Source organism: Oreochromis aureus, linkage group 17 (genome assembly GCF_013358895.1).
Source record: "Oreochromis aureus strain Israel breed Guangdong linkage group 17, ZZ_aureus, whole genome shotgun sequence".
In the NCBI taxonomy this organism is placed as follows: domain Eukaryota; kingdom Metazoa; phylum Chordata; class Actinopteri; order Cichliformes; family Cichlidae; genus Oreochromis; species Oreochromis aureus.
The window spans coordinates 11676474-11701474 of NC_052958.1; the positions used below are offsets into that span (position 1 = coordinate 11676474).

The following is a 25001-nucleotide window of genomic DNA, read 5'->3' on the forward strand; positions in this document are numbered from 1 at the left end:
CTGATGAGGATGTTGATCATTTTTCCAGACTGTTTCTAATATAGACTCGTTTGGGAAAAATTGAAACCATGCAGCACCACTCCTGTAGTTAAAGCTCCCTCTGCAGTTACAGGAGAGTTTTCCTTTGCCTTTCTACTCAGCAGCATTATCAGAAGGTTTTCTCACTCCTTCCCTTCCTGTCTTCACTTCCACAGTTCCCCATAACTTGCAGTTCAATTTAATTTAATTTTACTTTTATAGACCCAAATCACAACAACAGTTGCCTCAAGGTGCTTTATATTGTAAGGTAAAAACTCTACAATATTAGAGAGAAAACCCTAACAATCATATGACCCACTATGAGCAAGCGCTTTGGTGACAGTGGAAAGAAAGAACTCCCTTTTAACAGGAAGAAACCTCCAGCAGAACTAGGCTGAGGGAGGGGCGCCATCTGCTGTGACCGGTTGGGGTTCGGGGAGGAAGACATGACAAAGACAGGCTGTTTTGCAGTTAGCTTTTTATTCCCTTAGTCAACTGCAAAAAGAAGGCTCTGCTTGTAGAGTGTTATCATATCAAATTTTTATAGAGAATAGCACACAGTCTTCTCACAATTATCAGTTGTGTTTTATTTTAAGTTATTTATCTACCTTAGACTGTCTGTGTCTGCACTTACCTGAATTTGGCATTCACTTGGTCTGCAGCTTTGTGGAAATTCTCAGTGGTGACCTTGTAGAACTGAGAACTCTGCAGAGACAGAGGAGAAAGTCAGTGAGCGGGAGGAATGCATTAAAATGTGATTCTTAGCACTTTATTAAAATAATCGGATAAGGCTAATTAGGCAAAAGGAAACATATGAATAGAGCAATTTTTCTTTACAGATCTGGTCCACACAGCTCTGGCCTCACATCTCAGACTTCATTAAAACCTAATGGAGATGCATTTTAAGATCACCGTTTGGTTTAGTGTCCACAACATAAATGCTTACTTTGCAATCAGTAACATATAGTAACCAGTACACATTTGCAGTATTGAATACTGCAAAGACAAAAAAATTTTTTTGAGGTGCGCTTTTCCTGCACACGCAAAACATGGTTGCTTCACTGTATGTGTGCTTGTGCTTATCCTGACAGTTAAGAGTGCTGTAATAACAGAAAGCAATCCTGTAAGGCCACGGGGTCGCTTGTCAACAATGTACAGACCAGTGGTTGTAATCCCCCGGTGACCCATAGCAAATGAACCCATAGCAGGACCACTCAACCTAAATTACCTCCTCAAACACAGCCATATAACCTAGCTACTAGACCATTTATACAACCCAGGAAGATCTGTCTTGTCAGCCCTGAGTGGCTGCTATGCACATTTATAATCAAATTGTGAGAGGTTGTAAAGTGTGACAGATAGCTTGTGTTGTGTGAGGCTTGATTGAGGGTAATGTCAACCGATATAAATGTCTTTCTGTGAAGGACTCCATGTGAAAAAAAATAGTAATACTTGCACGAATACTTTCATTATAAAACTGTCATTCACAAAATGATTACCTTCCACAGATTTGACATTTTTTGCCATTAACTATTGGGTTCATGTTTAGCTGAACAATCTACACACATGCTCTAAGATGCAGCACTGCCATAAAAGTCTCTCAAACTGTAATAACCTATCATCCTTAGCAAATGGCGTGCAAAAATAATCATTCAGAGGGAAAAATCTTAAGCGTGCCGCAGATTTGTGCAAAAGCGCATAAGTGAACAGCTAACCAATCACCATTACATTTACCAAACCCTTCAATCATCTTGCATAAACATAAATGTGACAAATTTAAGCCTCTTGGTGCCATCTGCTCTAACTTCATCCCCAAGCAGGGAAGACATTCATCATAGTTCAGAAGAGATCAATAGGAATGAACTGTGGTGCTGAAAAGATCAATAGTCATGTGTTGTAGAGCTAAAAGAAGATGAGACATGACAACACTGACAAAAGGTCTGATACCAATTTAAGTTCTCTTCATTTGGATGAACTGCAGTAGATTTAGAGCACTTCCCTTTTCACATTCAGTACAGTTACACACATCAATTAAAGGCACATCACATTTATTTTCTTTTACACTGCAAACTGCTCTGTGTATGCATGCTTTCTCATACTTCTGAGATCAAAATGCAAAACAACATAAACGACCCACACTAGCTGTCCCTCAGGCAGACATTACTTTGTATGTAAAGCACAGTAAAGAGTATGGCCGAATTGCCAAGAGTTAACTTGTAAGCTCGTGCTTTATCGGCGCCCTCTTGGCCTTGAATCAAGTGGTTTTCGGTTTAGACAAAGGAACTGTCAAGAGCTACGGAAAAGGATTTAAAACAGAAGCTTATTCACAGATAAAAAGCCTAAAAAGAGATTTTGGGGGCTGCTAAAGAGGCAGAAATAAGACTTCTCCTGGGTGCTGAGACTGAGCCACTGAAAGAGAAAAGAGAGAGACAGAACAAGCCAGATTCGGGGTTCTGTCTAGAATACTAAGTATAAGGTAATAATACCTGCCTAAATGGCAGAGCTGGCTCTAATCAACACACTAATCCACCTGAGAGTACAAAAGGCCATGTGTGTCAATGATTGCAGGAACACTTTCAAAACATGTACACACACAAACAATGTGAATGCTCTCCTGCGCACACCTACACAAACAAGACACTAACACACACCATGGGAACATGAGGACGCACTGCCATAAGTGTCTAAATGTACCCTGGCAGCTAGTAAACACTGACAGACATATCCAAAAAAAAAGAAAAAAAGAACCTCAGTCACTCGCTCACGACCAGGTAGAGAGGAGTGTAATTTGTGTGATTACTGAGTGGTCTCAAATTGTGATGTCCTGCTGTTGTCCCAACTGATTCAGAGAATAGCCCTGACCTTTCATTAGCCCACAAAAGTGAGGCCCTGCTCAGTTTGGATGAAAACATTCCTCCCTTGATCAACATTTTAGGAGCTGCAAAGCACAATCTTTTTTTTTTTTAAATCGCTGTCTGCTGTTTAGCATGCTTCGTCACTGGCTCAACAGAATAGCTACACAGGCCTGATGCAGTGCATCGCCTCCCCATGAAATCAAATATCTAACACCTCTTGAATAAAATAGTGTTTCTGTTTGTTTTCATCCCATTTACTCTATTTGCGTTCCAAAAGGTTTTTAGCTCATCTGGAGCAAAACAAAATGCTGGTGGGGGGGATGTCGAAGACAAATTAAGTCATTACCGCTAATGCACTGCAACGATATGGAGAAGATAGAAGCGGCACCCCCAACACAGGCTCTAGGTCAATTTAGAGAAAAGGCTTCCAGTTCTTAATGAATAAAACAAATAACTCCTTGTACTGATGGCTTCTTTCTCTTATCTGTTGCTGAGCAGGAGGGCCGAAATGGGAAGAAACCCCACCATGGCTAACATTATGATTCTGCAGAGCTAAAGAAAATTAGACTTCCGCTGTGTGACTCATAAGTAGAGCAAGCGGGCTGGTAAATGATTTTTTACACAGAAATGACTAAGCATTTTACTATTATCTTTCAAGGGCTATGGCAATATAATAGCATATGGATGCACAGATAAACACAAATGTTCATCTTTGTTATAAACACAATAAGCTCTTAACTTCTATTTTTGGTAAGAGGTAACAAAATCTACCCAACATGTCCACTAAACTGAGCAGCACAATTAAAACAGCAGGAATGTGTGCAGTCCAGTGTTTTCTTTTTCATCTACTTCATCAACATGCAAAACCCAGAGGTAAGAGAGAGACTGGAGGAAAACAGCACATAAAGTATAATTTTGTTTTTTGTCAGAGGCCTTTGCCACAGCAGAATCAATCCGTTTTTGGGAGGCCTGCATATTTGTTTGAGCTCCCAGAGTCACAACTTTCCCTGTAGGGATTTTTTTTTAAACATCTGACTACATCTGGGTGGCCTACATTAACTTTTGGATGGGGCTCAACAGCGATACCGGTTGGTAATACTCAGAGGAGACAATTACAACAAGAGCTATTCCTGTTCTCTCACAAACAAACAAAATTTGTGAAATTTGATAGAAATATTTAGTTTCCCTCCTTTCTAAACGCACCATGAAGTTGTGATGCACTTTTGTCTGAAAAATAATCTGATTTTTTTGCAACAAGAACATTTGTTTTTGACTGAGTTCCATATTTCTTGAATCTGCTGGTTACAGGTTGCAAACTCAAAGAGCTAGCTTTCCCGTTTCAGCTAAATGTTAGCCTTTGTCCTAAGCTAACCTTTTACAAAAGTTCATATAACTTTTGTAAGTTCATATAACTTTTGTAAAACTCAACTTTCAAAATAATTTCACTTTGGGAAAAAAATACTACATCAAACTATTTATTAAGTTCCTGTCAGCTATTTAACAGGTTTTAATTCTTTAAGTTAGTTATGCTGCAAAAGACTACAGGCTAGCTCCAAGCTAGCGTCTCTTATGACTAAACAAAATGCGTCTAGAGTTGACCTTTCATTTTAACACCTGATTAGGACAGAAAAATAGAAATGTCTCCAATTAAAAAATTAAAATAAATGAATAAAACAAAACAAATAAATAAAACTGAAAAATACAAGCTAAAAATTCAAAGCCTGTACCCATAAATTATTTCATCCTGTGAAAAGCAACAGATGGATGGCTATATTTTTGTTTTTTGTCTTGTTTTTCTACATAAAAAGGATGCACCACTTTGTTATTGTAAATTCTTATCTCTTCATTTGTTCTTTGAAGAAACTTCTGGTAAAATTCCTAAGACTCCTGTCACGCTGCTGAAGAAGCAAATGGTGATAAACAACACTGAAATGCACCGTCATGCCTCCAGATCACTCTATTTTCAGTTTTATAACAGAGCCACAGATGGCTTCATAGTGAAGAAGAAGGGGGGCGGAACCACCCAAAATTTAAAACATTTTATTACTACAAAACTATAATAATAACAAAAACACTACCTTTATTTTAATATTTCTATTGCTGACAATCAGCAGGAATACAGTAGTTTTTGCTGCAGCCTGCAGAAAGAGTACAAAGAAAGAGCAGGAAATGACAGGCAGAGGGAGAGATGAAGCTAGCAAGTCAGAGGCAGAGACACAGATATAGAGATAGAAGCCATTACATTTTTTTAATGCTCTTTCTCCTGTATTTCTTCCTTTCACAGTGCGGTGGAACTTTGCTATGAGATGGCAATTGCTGCTGTGATTGTCCTCCATGGGAGAGCAGAAAAATCCAATTTCATTGATATACAAGGCGAAAAGAAAAAAAAAGAAGAGAAGAAAAAAAATCTTTTCTGAAAAAGATGAAATTGAAGCATGGAGGGGAAAAAAGCACCACTCGAAAGGGAAAAAAAGACTCAAAAATGAGAGATATAGAGACAGATGTGATGGGGGGGGGGGCTGCAACAAGATATGGTAGGGATAAAAGAGAAAAAGAAACATTGGCAAGTTGATTGTTAAATATGAGATTGTTTTACAGCGAGGCAGGTATTGAGTGAAAATGTAATAAATATATAGATATTGTTTTCAGGGGCTATTTGGTAGCTCTGGCCCCAATGAGCGGCAGCATCGGAGGCAGCAGGCTGAGCTGTCTGGGAGCCTGGTGATGGCCTGTCACTGGAAGCCTCTCTGATGAATGGCTATGTTAGATTGGAACAGACATGTAATATATATCAGACTTATATTCTCTCTCTCTCTCTCAGTTCCTCTGCCTCTTTCTCCTGGTGTTCGAGATGCTGGGGGAATCCAGAGGTAAGCAAGGAATTGAGAGGAGACAGAAGGGGGCGTGAAAAATGTGATGGAAGATAATGGTGAGCAAGCAGTATATTCCAAGTGAAAACTAATTTTTATGCACTCTCTGTAGAAAAGTGTTTAAAAAAAAAGCATTGGGCTTTCACAGCTACGGTGTTTGCAGATTGGAAACTCCAAACTTTGCATACACAGCCTTTCTGAATGTCCATACTTATGGCAGAAGATTCAAAACACAACGGACATTTACCTTTTTATACACAAATTACACAATTTTTCTCACCTCACTCTTGAGTTATCGCATTCACAAGGTTTTCAGAAAACTTGACCTCTGACCTTGAAGTCAAGGTCAATGGGATTCAAACTCATCCGAGATTTTTAGTAGATACACCTTCGGTATCGATTTGAAAATCCTGTCTCCTCGAGTTATCACATGCACAGACTTGCTTGTCTACGCCACCAGGTGGGGTGACGTCAATACCCATTCAGCCTTTTACGGATGAGGTGTAATAAATAATAATAATTAAGAAAAATATATTATTTACATCGTTACACACTTATTTTTGTGTGTAGTGATAATTCTCTCCTAACGCAATAGTAAACTGTTTTCTTTAAACATATTTTTGAATTTAGATTGTAAATGGGGCCAATCATTGCTGTTTTCCATAGTCATACCCTTCATCTCCATCTTCTATAGTGCATGTTCAGTTGTTTTAAGTAAATACAGACAAATGGCAATGAACTTAAATTCCAGGGTAGCATTTTTAAATATCTTATTTTATCCTACAAACAACCTCCAATTCAAAGATGATCAATGTTTAATAATTTATAATGATAAAAGCAGAAAATTCCCAAATGTAACCAATTGAAACTTGAGAAATTTGGGAATTTAACTGCAACTCTAAGCAGACATATCACAGGGCAAACGCAACCTTTGTCTAGCAATACTGACTCTAGTGTTCCTTGCCTACAATGCATCCTTGTTGCTCTGTGTATGGCACAAGAAAAACTTAAACCAATTATATATAATAAACGGAAACAATATGAACTATTTATGAATACAATGCTTTGGTTGTTCAGCAGTTTTACACTTAATTGAATTAAATATCTCTTTGCTTGTTTCTAAGCTACATATTCCTGGTTGCTATTTCTTTGTGACCCTGTTCTGTTTCTTTCCTCAAATTTGCTCTTTGTACTGTGTATACATATTATAAGCCTTCATCTGGAGTGGACACTATTAAGCAAGCACAAAATACAATGAGTGCACAGGAAAAGAACATGCCAAAAGTGATTTTGGCTCACACTGGTTGAAGAGCACAGGGAATGAAGGGCGGCTAGATTCAGTGCCAAATGGGGCACTGAGGCCAGAACAAGAAAAAAAAAAGAGCATTGTTAACACAGTCCAAACAAACTACAACCCCTATGGAGCTCCAAGCCGCTTGATACACAGTAAGACAACATGTGATATGCCAGTTACACAAAGGAGTACAAGATCATACAATAGGACACAAAATACACACATAACATCTACTTATGTTGTAAATTGCCTCCATGTGCAATAAGGCAAAATAATTTTTTAATAAAAATACATTTTGTAAATATATCACTTTCTTAGTTTTCATTGACCCTTCCTGCTATCCAGGCTTCCCATTTCTCCCACTCAGCTTCCACGTTTATGCTCCACTCACAGCTTGTAGTGGTCGTTTTACCTTTATCATACTTGTCCTTTAACATTTAGAGGAAATACTCATTATTATACACTAATTAAGATTCTTAAGAAAACTAAGAATCACTTTCATTTCAATTTTTCTCTTTCTGGCTTCCATGCATTATGTGTTTCCTTGGTGTCTTTCCACTCTGTCTTCTGCCTCCTTTTGATTCCTCTGTTTCTCTTGGGGCCGCAAAAGTGATTTGTTGACACGTTGATCTAAGGAATATTGACCAGAGGCCAACATGGTTGATGGATGACCAGTGTCGAGAGTTGATAACAGCTGTGTTAGTTGGGACGCATCACTTCTTACACCTGAACTCACATTTGCCCCCTTTCTATATGATGCACTACTGTCTCCCTGTGCACTGATATAATAATGCACAAGGAGCTAAATAGCTTTCAGAATTATACAACTAACACTGTAATCTTACTGGTTTCTTGACAACTGATCAATAAATTTACAAACTGCATAAACATTAGCAACCTTTCTTCAATCATAATGCATTATAGCAATGAATTATAACAACTACTCTGCTATTTGCAAAGACATTTGTGCCTGTTAACCAAGAAAAAACAATTTCATGTTATATTTCTTGTATTCATGTCTGGCTTTAAGAACAGCATCACCTTAGCGCCTTCACAGTTGTGTAAAATTTCCATTTGGCTTCCACCGTAGAGGCCATTTGACTTTTTAACCCTTCAAAGGGGAGAAAACTCCTTCCCAGCATGAAGGTGTCAATTTAAGCACACTAAATAGGGCATTATACCCTTCCTGAGATATACTTATGATTTGAGAGCCACATGAAGGTACTCTTTTTAGCACACTCTAACAGGGCATTTGACCCTGGTCCCCTGCCTTGCAGGCATCTCTCACTGGGACCAGCATGGAGCTGCCATTTGAAGTGCGCCAAACACGGCAGCTGACCCATGTCCCAATCCATAGGACACTAGTTTACAAGGAACATCAGGGTAGTGTCATTTTCGAGAAACGGGAGGACACATGCCGGGATGAATTAGATTTAACCCTTTATCTGTCTGGCCCAGGCATAGAGGTTGAAAGTTAAAGTGAGAGCCAAAAAGGGGCAGCAAGACAATTACAGCGAGGCAGCCAACAAGAGAACGAAGGACAGCAATACACACCACACTGGGGAACGCATGCAGAGTTTAAGTTCAAGGATGATGACAAAAACAGTGGGGCAGTGGGATGAAGAGGAAAAATAAATGTGACCGCTTTGGCTGAGCCCAGCAGGGACCAGGCCCACTGTGTATAATGGTCGAATTCAGAGTTCGAACATGCGTGCCCTTATTTATGCGTACACTGGTATGTGTGTTTCTGTATGCACTGCAGTGTGTTAGTGACTGACTGTTCCGCTCAATGATGTAAGTATGTAAACTTTTACCCAGGAGAAACTATTGCAGCAAATTATGGCGCAGGTTCTTGAAAACAGTAATGACACCAACTCACCTGGTGAGCATGCAATGCAATATTTCATTGTGACTTTGCTTTGTGTTGTGAAATAGAAAGTTGTATTTTCTGTTACCTTTCATGCTACTCTATTATCCACCTCCTTATTTTTTACTTTATTCACATTCTTAAATTATTCTTAGAGTTATGTGAATGTTCTTGAGTTTTGGATTTAATCACCATTTTCAAAAGAAAAATTGCCCCATCATATTGTAAACTTTTTAAATTTAAACTTAGGAAACCTTGACAGAAAAACAAGCTGGATAAATAAGTGTGTTTCTCCAATTTCAACTGAAAATTTAGCTCAGGGAAAGGTTGTAAAAGTCAAACTCATTAAAAGTGATACTTTAAAAATAAATAATTAGCGTAAGATCAATCGTACATCTAGTTGTGTGAGCGATCGTACATGCCAACTATGCCCATATTTCAAGTTGGTGTAAACTGCAAATTACTTCTTACCCTCTCCTCCAGCCGGGCCACTTGCTCTCTGTAAAAAGCATCCTGCTTCTTTAGATCTGCTTCCTTGGCCTCCACCTGCTTGGCCTAAAGAGAAGGACAAAAATTAGGTGCTGAGCACGGCCGGTTCGAAAAAACCACACACGTGAGACAAGCAAACAAACAAACACATTAAAGGCACCCATAATGAGAACTTAGTGTTTATAGTGTGAATATAAAGACAACACAGGCTCTTGTTTTTGTTGTTGGGTTTTTTGGGGGTTGTTTTTGTACATATAATCTATCTTAATATAGAAAGAGGTGCATCTTAATAAAATAAGATAAATAGATCACCGCCCAGATTGTCCTGGATTTATAAAACATAGTTTTTGTTGATTGATGAAAACTTTGCTTTGTCTAAAAACCTAAATTTCTATGGTAGAAAAAGGGACTTTCCTGCCATTTAATTGTTTATCTATTACTTAACTAGTTTGGCGTAGTATGAATGACTGTTGAAGAGGTCTTTAGGAGGAAAAGCTGTAAAACCTTAAAAAGAATTGCAGTTAGAGGTCCAAAACTATATGCCCTCCTTCATACTTCCAAAGCCATTTAGTGAGCCAGAATGGAGTCATCGCCAGGCTGATTCTAGCCCTCAGGCCTTATGTTTGACCCTGCTCAACACATTTTGTGCACTGTACTCACAAACATAGATGATGAAAGAATTCAAGATGGATTCAAGACCAATTACAGTTGAGTACATCCTACTTATCATAATAATTACTGCAAACTGGACACAGAAATATGTGGAAATTTAAAGTTTAAAAAAAACCCTAAAATCCCTGCAGTGACATTACTTGAGTTCACTATGAAACTTTTCAAAATTGTTCCAAGAGATCAACTTCATCCTATGATAAAATATTTCTATCCTGATAGGAGCAGTCACTTCCCGGTGAATCAAATGCATTGGCTTCACAGTCATCAGATCTCAACACAACTGAATACCCATGGGAGATTTTGACTGGCTTGATTGGTTTGTTTGACAGTACATTTCACCACCTTATTCAAAATACCAAATGGGAGACTATTTTTTTTGGAAGAATAGGGTTTCATTATTCCAATAGAACTTCAAAGACATGTAACCTGCCAGAAGGACAACCATTTCATCTACCATATTATGGTTGAGTGGCTACATGAAAGCCATTTTTGAGTAAAATACTCCCTACTTTGAGTTTGAAAAAGTGTTAACTGGAAAAAAACTCTTAGAGGGAAGGAAAAGGATTCTGTGGTTTGATGAGACAAAAAGTCTCTTTGGTCAGAACCAGGGAACAACATGCGCCTGCCAACTTACTACCACCTTTTCAGTGAAGCATGGAGGTGGCAGCACCACGCTATGGGCAAAAGACCTCATTTAAACCCTAGTGAATATTTTCAGAGAAACTAGAAGATGGCAATTCACAGACATGTAATACACAAACTGGCAGAGCTAAGAGGAACTCCCAAGAAGTGTTAATGAATTACACAGCTAAATTTGTTGGCCAAATTCAGGCGTGCAAAGCCTGCAGACACTGAACCAAGAATAATCTCAGTCATTTTTACAAAGGGCCTGATAAAATGTACTAAACTAATGCCTGGATACTTTTGTGAAATATTTCATGTATTGTATAGATTTGCAAAGAACATCTAAAAACATATTTTCCCTTTGTTATTATCAGTGTTGAATATGGATTCATCTGATTTCACAACGTGTGCACCAATAGAGGTAATGGTGATTTGTGCATATATGCTTAATGTCTAAAAGAAACACATCTGTGTGCACATATGAATACGACTTATAAAGCCTTGCCAGGTACTGTAGGTGTTTCTTTGTCCTCTTGTGTTAAGTCTCTGGCTAAAATACTATCACACCAAGGAGATAAAATCAGTTTTCACTGCAAACAGGCATCACGATCTGGCATATATATTTACACAGCCGACCTATCTTCACTGTCCTCCATTCTACTGTGACCTTCATTAAACAGTTGGCTCAAGTTCTATGTTATATATAGAAAAAGATAAGACCTGATATATCAGTTCTTAGAGAGAGGAAAAAAAGAATGTGAACCGGTGACTCAAGCAAAATGATAAATACTGATGGCATTTTTATTGACCATAAAAGAAAGTACAACACAACTATCTGGACCACCTATTTTGATTAATGGAATTACTTATCATCATTAACTTGCCAAAACTGATAGATATGTTAACAGCCAGCTAGAAACTGTGATGAATTAAAATTAATAGACCAGTTTCAAGTGGATGTTATATCTAGTAAATAAGATACCATTTTTAAGATGTATAACATGCTTTTAGAACAAATAACTTTGCTAGGAAGTAGTCATCTAGAGTTCTTTTTGGAGTAAGAGATCTGCATCAATAATTGTTGGTGGAAAGACAAATCAAACATGTCATATGAGCTACAAAGAAAAAGAAATTCTTCACATGATCATGTGAGAGAGAGGTGTCACTTTAGGGTGAGGGTAAAGACTTCTAGACTTACCTTCCTTCCAATCTCCTGAATAAAAGAAGCATTGAAAAGAAACAAGAGAAAGAAAAAGTGAAAGACTGAGCAAAAAAAAAACATACTGATTCATTCATGAACTTCTTCAAAGTGACATTTGGGGAGTTTTAGTATTCAGAGACTAGGAGTGACTGGCTGCCACACTGTTCTGCCTGAATACTCACACTCCGTCCTCTCAATCTTCTTTCTCACTAGCATAGACACAGACTTGTGCATACATAGAGTCATGTGAAAAAGGATTTCACAGGACTTCATGCAGCTTCCATAGAAATTATGAAGGTAAGTAGCAGCCAGGTGCTGCTAATCAAATGCACTGATGATTAATTGATCATCAGTAAGTGTAAGCACCTGTATAAAAGCACAAGTTTTGAGGGTTTTTTCCAGTTTGTTGGCCTCGACCATTCAGTTGTGTTTTAACACAATGCCAAGAAGAAAAGACTTCGGCAATGACCTGAGGGAAGCAATTTCTGCTGTCCATCATTTTGGGAAGAGTTCTAAGGCCATTACCAAATAATCTGAAGTCCATCAATCTACAAGTAGGAAAATATCTCAGCAAATTCACCCCAAAGTCAGACCATGCAATGCAAAATTGCATTTGAAGAAACCACAAGACCTTTGGAACAATGTTCTTTGGACAGACGAAACCAGAGTGGAGATGTTTGGACATAATGCACAGTCTGGCAAAAACCAAACACAGCATATGAGCACAAACACCTCACGCTAACAGTTACAGGATTGGTAGCTGCAAAACAATCATGACCTCCTCTGTATAACCAAAGGCCGACTTACTGATAGCTAAGCTTGGCCGAAATAGGGTCATGCAACAGGACAATGACTCCAAACACAGCAGTAAACCTATAACAGAATGGCCGAAAAAGAAAATAATCCAGATATTGCAGTGGTCCAGTCAAAGTCCAGACCTCAATCTGACTGAAATGCTTTGGCAGGACCTTAAGAGCGCTATGCATAAACGGAAGCCTGGAAACCTCAATGAACTAAAGCAATGTTGAAAAGAAAGGTCGCAATGATGTGAGAGACTGATAAATTCATGCAGAAAATGTATTACTTCAACCTCGTTAGTAATAAGGTGTACTTAGCTTTTCAAAGGCCTGTATGGAGTTCTGTAAAACCTTCTTTTTCACATGACTGTAGCATATAAGAATAAGCCATTCAAGTATGAACATATGCATGGCTGCATACATTCTAGCTCAAACATAATAGCACTGCTGAGGACTATTGAAAAAGCCACAGCACAGATGGAGCCTTGAAGCATTTCCTTTAAACAATATAGAAAGTTGAAGGAAACAAGTAGGAAGAAAATATAACGTATGGAGAAAAAAAATTGCCTTTCCCCATCGAGTCTCTGCTACGCTGATAACCAGTGTTGGGCAAGTTACTTTGAAAAAGTAATTCAATTATAGTTACTAGTTACTTCTTCAAAAAAGTAACTGAGTTAGTAACTGAGTTACAATATTCTAAAAGTAATTAATTACTTGGAAAAGTAACTATTATGTTACTTTAAAAAAAAAAAAAAAACGTTTAACCCCCTGGGGTCCAGGGTATAATTGGCCATTTTTTTACTACTCTTGATTTTCCCTCCACATTTTACCTTTAAAAACTATTTACTTTGCCTTGTTTGGTATCATTCTTTTTAGCACAACCTCGCGTGCCTGAATTTACAGTTATGTTCTCATTTTGTCATACTGTATAACTAGAATTTATCTAAAATCAGACAAAACCATAAAATCAGAGTAGAAAAAGTTATATTTTTACTGTAACAACCACAAACATGTTTAATGAATCATATTTCATAACTTCAAATGCAAATATTAATTGTCAATTTTAAAATCCTATGCACAAGTTTTGCAAACAACAAATTTATTTGCATCCATTTACCTTGATTTTTAAATAACCATTTCAAACTATTTACAGAACAATCAGCTGTTCTTCAATAAGATGCCACACAAATTATTTGTGCCACTCCAAAAAAATATTTTCTGTCCAATACAAAGGAGAACATCACAGCCTGATACCTGCAGGTCTGACAGCAGCAGGTGTATCACTGCTGTTTCTACCTGGAGACAGCAGTCGCCTCATTGTTCTAACACACAACACAAGACTATCCACAACACTACACACTAACTACACAAGACAACACATTAACTACACACTCCAAACACGCTAAACGTCACAAATCTCACATCTCAAAACTCGCTCTCTCTCTTTTCCTGCTCTCTGTCTCTCTCTCTTTCTCTCGCCGTCACTCCTAAAACTTCCCCTGTTTTGTTTTGTTTTTTTGCTCATAAGGAGAGAGTGCTTGCTAGCGCTAACGTGGCGAAACTATTGAGGAAAAAACGCCGCGTATATCTTGTTTATCACGACTCTGGTTTTACGTAGGCCTATCGACACAATTTAAAAACTGGTATATGTCACCTTGTTGCTTTGTCTTTAAGTGGTCACGTGATTGACTTACCACGACTACTTTATTCTTCCTCAGTCAAACAGCAGCACTCGATTGTTTTGCCACCTGAGCTCCAGGTGTTGCGCTAGACAGTGATCGTGATTACCGTCCGCGGGAGCGCGCAGCTGCTTAAAGCTGTAGCGTCCAGATTACTTACAGCTACTTCCGTGCAACTGATATAAGATGCTGTTAGCTGAACACAGTTTCAACCTTCTGTTTGTTGAAAAATAGTAACGGACCGCGTTTCCTTGTTAGTAACTGTAACGGCGTTGTAACGATAGGAATAGTAATTAGTTAGATTACTCGTTACTGAAAAAAGTAACTCCGTTAGTAACGCCGTTACTTGTAACGCCGTTATTCCCATCACTGCTGATAACCATCTGTGTTCTGCTCAACACACTGCAGGCGAAGCTGCATGCTCTATGCATTGTGATGAGGAGCAGCGAGGAGTCTCAGAGTGGGGCTGTCCTCAAATGAGACGAGTGGGGGGAAGTTTCAAAGTCAAGCGGATGCTCCAAGCTTCCCTGCTACACACAAGATAGAAACCTTCCCACACAGCCAAACACCTGCATACACATAACCATTAAGATATCTCTACAGACATATAGAGAGAAAAAAAAAGCCACAGCACCACGTAATCACATTCCTGGCAATACTCAGCACAGCAACATCATGCCCTAGCTGCCACTGTCTCTTCTGTCCAAAGCACAACCTAACATTAGCTAGCCTTAGTGCTGTGGTCGGGCAATTGTCTCTATTGTGTGCCCCTTAGAAGTCTGAAGGGCTATTGTAAAGCTGCCTGCACTTCATGATGGAATCGAGTTGAACTTGAACCTAAATCATATCGCTGGGTGAATGTACCCTGAAGTAGACAGTTAAAAGCATGCCATAAGCACACTACTAGTATAACTATAATGACCTTTAAACGTGTTATTGATTCCAAGCCTGCAATCGTGGCCTCTAGGATCGATTGTCAAAGATATTGAGAGACCAGATTAGGTTCATTGAGGTGCCAAAAAACTGTCTACTGCCAACAGCTCAATTTAGAATGAAGAAGAAACAAGGGATGGTGGGATAGAGGGAAACAGAGAAGAGAGGATTGGCAGGGGGGCTGTGTACTGTCACGAGTGTGTCCAAACTCAATGTTACGCTGGTAGGTGTTGACTAAAGACTTTAGCTTTGCAAAGAAAAGACAAAACATGCAGACGCCAAGACGCAAACAATGGCTCAGACACTGATCTGTAACGCACAAATCATCACACACACAAACACCCACACCAGCCCGAGCAGCTGTACCCACAGAGAGATAAATGTGTGCTGAAGGCGAGACTAAAGGGGTCATTAAAAGAGGAGAGGTTGTGACAGAAATGTGTACCAAGGGATTTTCTTTCTTTCTTTCTTTTTTTAATGTGTATGTGTTTGTGAATGTCTTTTGCGCACATTGGCTGGTGCATGTGTTCAATTTTCATGCGAGCTGGTTGCCTCTCATTTTTTATTATACACACACAGGCCCAGACACACCGACACACACACACACACTCTGTCAGGATTACTTCTGACTGATTAATCCCATTCAGCAGACTTTAAAGATAATCTAATCATACTAAAGGCCAAACAATAGGACAGACTTCACCACTGCCCATACACCTTTTGTTCCCCTAATGAAGAGGCGGTCACGGGTAGAGGAGTAGAGCACGGGTAAGAGTTGGGGGAGGAAGAGAATGAGAAAGGCAAAAAAAAAGTTTTTAAAAAAAATGAAAGTAAACTTGAAAGTGAAAAGAGCGAGATAAGAGACAAAGAGAAAGAGGACAATAAAAGGTGATTTATCAATGGAGGTGTCAAGAAGGGAGAAGTGGCTGTTTGATGGGACATGGAGCCTCAGCCAAGTGTCTCTTTATATTTTAATAACCAAATAAATTTAAAAAAAAACAATGGCAATGGTGGGGAAAGTTTCCACATGTGATATCTAGATTTCCCCCTGACAGTAACTCACTGTCATATTCTGTAAGCAACACTCCAGAGGATGATTCAACTAACGTTATTGAATTCCACATTTTTACTGTGCAACAGCCCTTAACATAGATTAAAAAATTTAAAAAACCTAGTTAAAATATAAAGGCTCACAACATCACCCTCCCACTAGCCATCGAGACCACACACTACAATTTGTAGCCCAGGAAGTAACATTAACATTAGCAGCAAACTTTTATATTAGCCTTCTTGCATCCATCTCCCCTTATTAAATACAGTAGCACAGTGGCTGATGGTGACAGGCGGTTGAAAGTGAGACTGCGGTGGTCAGATTAAACGAATCGTTTAGGGGAGGTGATCGCCTCTGTGAATATCAATTAGCCAACCGCTGAATAATTAAGGACAACCATGTTTTTTAATTAGCTGACTGCCGCAGTTTGAGCCGGGCACATGAGAGGGAAAGAGGAGGAGGAGCAGAAGAGAGGAGGATGGAAGAGGGATGAGAACAGGTGGGTTTTGCTGCGTCAGCCCCCCTTCTCCCCACCCACCCGCCGCCTGTTCCCTCACTAAATTGCTCCCATATACACTATTTTCTTTCACACCTGCCTTTTTATTTAAAGTAATGTTTGTCACTTCCTTTTTCTTTTAAAAGATTCCAAGATGCTGAAATAAAACTAACTATTATCTGCAGCACTGAGCAGGCTTACTGCACAAGACAGGTATAGGGAATATCAAAATCACATGCTTGCATGCTTATATTTGTATAATGTCCCACTAGTGTTATGAAAATATACTGCAAAATTGTGTAAAGGATATAACTGTGTTATGCAGTGTAAAGCAGTTTGAGTAGTTAGTAGAATTTTAAAAAGTGAAATGAATGATTCAACGTAAATCCTGCAAGTTGCTGTCACAGCCTATTGACAGGAACAGCAACACACTTGCTCAGCCCTCAAGGAAGCAATCTGAAGGAAGCAGGGGTGCAAAAAGACCAACTTAAAGTGGATTACAGTCACATGTAGATAAAGTTTTTGCTTTCTAACAGGACACTGAATATAAATTGTGAGAAACAAAAACTTTCGCTTGAATAAAATGCTTTATTTTAGCCTAAAAGGGGCAAACCCATCTTTTATCTACTAAAATATACAACACTTGATACAGTACAAACTATTATCTTAATCCTCAGGATCTATAATCTTAAAACGGGATATCACAATAATAATAGTTGCCACTAGCAAAAAATATAATTCAGACAAACAACTAAAAGTTCTCAGTGCTTAAGAAAAAAAGTGGATTATGGCCATTAGCGATTCTGCACATATTGCATTTTTCATTTCACACCTCAATGATGGAGACTTCTGTATTGTAATATAATAAGGTGACTGTTTCACTGTAGTCTCGCTACATGCTTATAAATCATGCAAGATAAAAATAATCTTGCGAGATGCCATGATCGATGGAGCACAAATCAAATCTCATCACATTAACTAACAGCACCTCATCCATAACCTTGGTCTCTTTTGTCTTACCCCTGCCACCATTAGCTCAGCCCTGATTCACCCCTGTCACGAGTAGCATCATAATCAATGCTCCCTCACACTATCCAAGTGAGCGCTGCAGCACAGTGGGTCAGAGCCGCTCACCAGGGCCCATCTATCAAAGACTTGTGCGACAGGGCTCTGTGACAAACTAATACTGAAGCCGCAAGCCTCAAGTCCTGTTTGCTCTGACAGGCAGGGAGTGGGTCAAAGGGTAGCGCAATGTGACCGTGTGCCGGTGTTAATTAGCACGGTGGAGGTGCAGGTGGCATGTGGAAGGTTTGAGATGGATGCAGCAAGGGAAGGGTAAGTTCATGGTGTAGAGATGATGAAATGAAGGCTACACTGAGAGAGTGATGGGTCAATGTGTGAATGGAATATGGATGACAACATAGTTGGAAGGTGAATTTTGCTGTTGCCATTCTTGTTGACAGCTGCTCAAAGAAGAAATCATGAAAGATGAAAGAGAAGAGGATTTGAAGAAAATCAGTTTTTCATACTTTTTTCAGCTACAGCTCACACACATACACACACTTTTTCAGACACACACACCATCCCACAAATCTTGGTCCTTCTTTTAAGTGCCTCTAAAACCTTTGCAACTCTATCTTTAAAAGCTATCACTGGCAGATCAAATCTATGTGACTGAGTGCAAAATGATATTACCTAACACCAACCCTACTGGCAGTATTCCATTCACCCTTAGCATCACTAATAAAACATAAGTCCTGGTAGAAGAGGCTGTAAAAACTCCATTGGAAACCATTCACCTTTGCTGTTTAATTAGCATCATGGGGATTTACTGTGCACCACTAACAGTTACATTCACGGCTAGCTATTAGTCTCCGGGGAAAATAGTAGGGTTATGGCGATATAAGTGCGTCAGATACAGTGTGGTCAATTAATGGGCATAACACTCCCTGGTCACACCAAAGAACAAACACAAACACATTAGATCCTGTTGGACAAGCCAAAAAACACTTATTCTGAAGCATATCAACACTTAAATGTGCTTGCAGCAAGAAAGCATCGGTAATAATAATGATAATAAAATACTTTGGCAATGACATCTACTGGCCAAATTATCTGTGTTATTGGGTCTCTAATGACAACTTCACCAAAGAAAATAAATACAACCTGTAAGCTCAATAACAAGACTTAGACCATATGGAGAGAAAGAGCTGCAGTATGGTCTGCGACAAAGTGGGCCCACTGATTTGGAATCACTTACATGCTGGGACACAAGGACACCCAAAAATAAACTTGACAGCATGGCTGTCCTGTCACGCCAATGAGGTCGCACTCCAGTCACCTCTTCTTGGGAATTTGTTTTCCCGAAGCTGGGGTCAAAAGAAGTGGCAGTATTATTTACTTTTCACATAGTTTTTCCCTTTTTCCTAGATATGACCAGTGAGGAATGCTTAATATTGTGGAAATTCTGAAAAGTATTCAACATGCCAACAGTGACAGCACATCCTGCTCTCTAGGATGTCACTGTGGCAGCATGGCAGACTCAACACTAAATAATTACTAGTAGGCCATGACACTGTGTTTTGGGGTATTAGTTGTTTGCACTATGCTTTTGTAACTACATATAACCAATGGTGTAGTTAATATGAGAAGCAGATGTGTTCTATACTGTAATCCAACTAAGAAAGTTCTACAAAACCACATGAAAATGTGCAAACATGTGATGGTACATAGCAGCAATGTTAGCAGCAATGCTACATAGTCCCTTGTTGATCTCCATCCTATGGTACTGCATCATTATACCAACTTCTGGCTAGTTTTGTGGCCTGATGATAAGGTTAGGGAATTAAAAGCAGACATCCTTGGTTTTAGTGGAAGGACAGAAGGTAAGATCATAATGATCAACTTGAAAACCTGAGACATAAACAGGTTTAATGTATAATGGTCAGTTATTACAATCAAATGAAAGTCTAAAAAGGTCTAGTATGGTATTGTACATAGCATGAGCAGTGCTTCCAAAGATTTAGATTCTTGTGGGAATGTCCATTTGGGTGCACTATAAAGGAGGCACGTTTTCCTCTTAAGAGTTATTAAACTGAATGATTAGATTCCAATAGTAAAATAACAACAATAAGACAACTGCAAAAGTTTTTCCCTTGCAAAGATTTTATTTGCTGGGTACGTTTTGACACATAACTGAACAATAAATCAAGTGCCTCATCTTGGACTGCAAACAGTTACAGACAGAAGATCTGTTTTGCAAGCAGTTCTCTACATCCTACAAGTTTAAGCTAACGTGGCTTAAACTTGTAGGCAATGTTCTCTAACTGAGTAAAAATAAATAAATTAAATGTTAGAGATACACAAAATGTAGCTGGACGAGTCACTCAAGTAGACTAAACTACACAACAATAAACTAAACTACTGGCAATGAGCTGTATTCGGGTACTTCATTATGCTCATACTATTGTCCAGCTTTAGAAACTTGGTAATTCAATTTGTCTTCATGGATACCATCTTCAGGGAAGATAAGTGCCACAGGCTACAGAAAGAATTCCTCTCCCTAGGGATCTCTTAGCACAGTGAGTAATGACACAAAGGGTCAAAGGACTGACCTGCTCAGGACAGGGATTGAGGGGCTCGGACAGGCCAAGATGTGTAGGTGGTGAGCATGGGTGTCTCAATGTTTGTGCATGTGTCTAAACTGTTGACTAAGGACACATTACAATGAACTGTCCTCAGAGTCTGATGTTTACTGGCAAGGGTCAGCAAAGGGCTTGATCTTGTGCAGCTGGCTTTAATAGTAACCCAGTTAAACATTTACATCCCTTTTTACAATCCTTGCACATTTATATGTTTAAAAAGGGTTTTAAGGTAAACAGCTTAGAAAAAAATTGGAGTTCTAGGCCTCCAAAGATTGAAATTCTGGTACAACTGTGAAACTACACTTCCAGACACTTTAAGCCCCTCAGCCTTTGTTGGAGACACCACCTCCTCCACTTCACTGCCAGCACCTCCACTGAGGGACAGCAACAACATCTGCTAGCCCAAGATTGATTAATTGGCTGATCAGGCACCTGGGGTGTAAACTGATTGATTGATCATCTTGGGGTTGGAGTTGCCTTTATCTACAGCCCTGGGGATAGAACCTCTGGAGGTCCCCAGTCATCTGTCATGTCCAACACAGAGGGGAAGATGAGGGAAAGATGAAGAGTTGTGAGTTCATTACCAAGACATGGGGGGCATGTATGGAGTAAGTCTCGGCCTACATGGGAAAAGGGGGCATGCCTAGAGAACAATCAGACATGGGGACAGAGCGAGGATGAAAGAGAGGGAGAAAAAGCTCTGTTGCTTTCACAAAGATGATAAATAAAGATACACAAAGGCAAAAAGGAAAGGAGTGTCGCCAGGATAAGAACAAAAACATTACAACATGGATATTAAAGATAAACCAGCTAATCACTGAATGATCATTTAAGTTCTATACTAAGAAAAACGACACTGAAATTAGATTATAATTCTATAATTGGTGTGAACCTGCATCTGCTAACTGTTTGTCAGAATGCTAGTATGTGGGAGATGCTGGTATCCATTCTGTCAGACATATTCACCAGAAAATGTCTTTACTTGTCGACAGAGGACACACTGAATGACCTGAAAGTGGAAAGAGCCACATTGCCTTTGGACAACAGATGTCCCGAGGGAACCAAAGTTAATGAGAGAGAGAGAGGTGGTGGTGGAGAGACAAGAGGCAGAACAACCTAGCAAAAGGAGGTGAGAGGAATGTAGAAGAGAAGACGATAGGGTAAGGCATGCAGGGGAGAGAGAAAAAAAGACAGCCTCAGGGTGTGTTGCTGACATTAGACCTTATGGACAACTCGAGCAGCATGCATCTAGTGTGTCTGTGTGCATACGCCTGCAGCATGTGAATCCTCACCTGGATCAGTGTTCATATTTGACAGCATCGCAGTGTGAAGTGGCTAAAGACTTGCATGACAGTGGGCATACTGCGTATAGTGGAGTGTGTGCTCAGGCTTTGCATTAATGCATATTTATTTCACGCAGCCGCAGGTGGTCTTTCCAGGCCCAACGAAGCTGGGAGGGGGCCACAGTCCACCTTGAGCTTATGCCTATCAAAGCCTTGTCAGCAGATTCAGGGTCACCTCGAAACCACTAACCTCTTTACACAAGTCTTTTCCACTTTCTTTGATGTCCTACTTAATAACAGTTAGGTGTCGCAAAAAAAAAAAAAAAGTGATTGACATGGAAATTAAATTTTGACAATTATGTTACTTCATCAACACTCTTTTATCCTATTTTCCCAAAGTAATCCATGCTTCCTGATATACATTTCTACGCTGTTTCTACTTGACTTTGGTGCAAAGTTGAAACTTTATATAGTTCTAAGTGCTGCTTTGGATTGGTTTGTATCCTAATTGGCTTTTGTAACCTTGTTTCAAAAGCTGCTTTGTAAATCAATATCTGTTGCTCTATTGTCTGCTCTTTTCATGCACTTCTGTTTATTCCACTCATCCACCATCTCATCCAGATTTTTTTGCTGTGCGCCGCCTCCGTGACTCCCCTCTGATCTTAGTTTCCTCCATATGTTTAAGTTCTTTCCCTCATTCACTCAAAATCACTCCCTCTAGCACCATTAGCTGAGCTGACTGTTCACTTCCATAGAACCTTATTAATACCACTCTCCTGTCAGAGTCAAGAGGGAAAACACAAAGAAAGACAGAGAAAATGAAAGGGACAGGCTCCAAAGACAATACCTGTCATATTACACATCCAATATATCTAGTGGTCTCAGACATACACACGAACACTTTGTCAAATTGAACTTGCATCGATATCTGGCCTGTTAATTAACAGCTAGGCCACGCGAAACAAAACAAGAAACATAAAGAAACTATTGCAAAAATCAATAACATTACAAGATGCATAGTGCTTGTCAGTGTTTGTTTATAAATACAATATTCATAATTACTTTGAGCAAATAAGGGCTGAGCAAGCGTGCACACTGGCCAATTCAGTTCATGCGGAGACATACAGGTTGTAAGGATTTTTTATTCTGTGACCAGTCAAGTGGTTCAGGAGCAGGTATGATTTTAGGCTACCAACACTCCCATCATTAATATGTATATATGATGGCCTATATGCAGAGCCTGTGATTTCAGTTCGGTAAGTAGTAGTTTTTGTACAAAGCACAATAAGGATGCAAGTGTAAAATGTTAATAAAATAAAGTATCTTCACACCACACATGGTCTCAGTTTTCATCCCTCTGCTGCCGATGTGAATTAATTCCTTGCAGGTAACAGTTATACAGGGAATGGTTTCTGTTTTAGGTAAAAGCTCTGTTTACAAGACTTAAGCAAGTTTTTTGCATATGCACAATTTAGTTTCAGCTATTTCAGTATAATTAAAACAATATTACCTTGACAGGTGCTGTGTTTATGTAAAACACACTGTGTGTAAAGCTGAAAATATCTACTTAAACAGATTTACATGCACTGAACAGGTGGTTTGATAAATTACTCTTACTATATCGTTTTTTGCTAAAGCAGTGACTACACTTACTCTGTCAGCTGCGCAGTAACAACTCTAGAAAACTGTTTTCATTCACTTCACCTGGGTTCATGGTCTCGGCTGCCTCTTTTCTATCCACTATGTGTGTGTAATGTAAAGAGACTACAGCTCAACTGCTATTATAATGAGATCATAATACCATAGATGAAATTAAGCACATAAGCGAGAAAAAACACATGTGCCTTGCACCTATCAATGATATGATTAACCCCTTGATTTGAAATGTTTAGGGCAGTGCTGTTATTTAATGATGAGATATGAGGAAAGCTTGTGGTATGAGAACACCCACCACTATGAAAAACTGCTTAAAACAAATGAGGATGCATACTTAAATATATACACTGACCAGTGAATCTGAGACACTAGATTGACTCTACAAGCTCTGAAGTCAGAAATAGGCTTTCCTGACACTACTACCCATCCATCAATCGAAGTGCTGGACACTTGCGGTGCCAATTAGCCGACAGGGTGAGTGCCTGGTGCAGAGTGCCAGCCACAAGCCCTGCCAATTAAAGTCTAACCTCCCGTCTAACCCTAATACTTGCACAGTGTGTGGGCACCCCACCTTGGGCAAGGGTGAAGTACTGCAGCCAATATGTAAAGGACGGCTACGTGGACATCCTCTAAAATGATATGGAGAAAGCATAACAAAGACGGAAATGTAAAATTTTGAGACAGAAAAAGAAAAGAAGAAAGGGCAATGTGCCGTGCAATGTCAATAAAAAAAGTATTAAAAATACACTAACAGTGTTAACACAATTCTTACAGTACACAAAGGCTGAGAAAAACAACTAACACTGATGCAAACATAAAATATTCTCAACCTCAGACACTGAAATGTTCGTAAATTTGATGAATAAAGGTTTTGTCCTCTAAAAAGGTAGCAATCATAAGTATGCTCAATTTTCCTTTTATGGTGAGGAGCGTATTTTCAAATAAGTCTCTTTTTTTGGGTCAATTGTGCATAACAGGAAATATTTTTCTTGTCAACTTAGAAAAATAAGGAGATATTCAGAAGTGATACAATTTGGAATCATTGACATTAAAGTGATATTATGTACAAGTACAGGGGTGTACTTGCTTCTTTGTATCCACAGTGACTGATAGATGTCTCCACTAGGCTCTTGAATCTTTGTGTTTGGTTAATGAAGCTGTAATGGTAGCTCCCCCTCTGGGCCAATAAGAGAAATAATTCACTTCTTTAACATGAGGTTTGTCCAAATTAACACAATAGTGCAATAGGTACATAACCATTAGTATCTGCCATTTTCTTTTTTTTTTTTCGCCTGTCCCATTTGGCTCTTTTGCCATCAGAATTATTGTCTAAAGGCGAAGAAAGATGCCCAACGGATTTACTTTACCAAATTGACCATCCCAGCCTTGCCGTAATGGTCTATTTAATAATTATAAGGTTCCTTCATGTAATGATCTGCTAGAGGGTGTGGGGGGCCACTGCCCCGTCCTCCAGGGCATGAAGCAGGTATGGAGGAGATCAAGACTCCAGACATCCAGAGGCCCCCAGAACACAAGAGACCAAGGAAGACCAACAGAGGGGCAGCTGCCATA

General features: G+C 39.2%; 1 protein-coding gene across 2 annotated transcripts in view; it reads right to left on the reverse strand.

The window, feature by feature from the left end:
* The window catches only part of chchd3a (coiled-coil-helix-coiled-coil-helix domain containing 3a), a 76993-nt gene that overhangs the window by 22106 nt on the left and 29886 nt on the right, over positions 1-25001 (reverse strand). For both annotated transcript variants that reach the window (XM_031726627.2, XM_039601576.1), the window contains exons 6-7: positions 9376-9459; positions 653-723 (exon numbers count right to left, since the gene is read on the reverse strand). In XM_031726627.2, coding sequence (XP_031582487.2) covers positions 653-723; positions 9376-9459 — 155 coding nt within the window. The remainder of the gene's footprint in view (positions 1-652; positions 724-9375; positions 9460-25001) is intronic.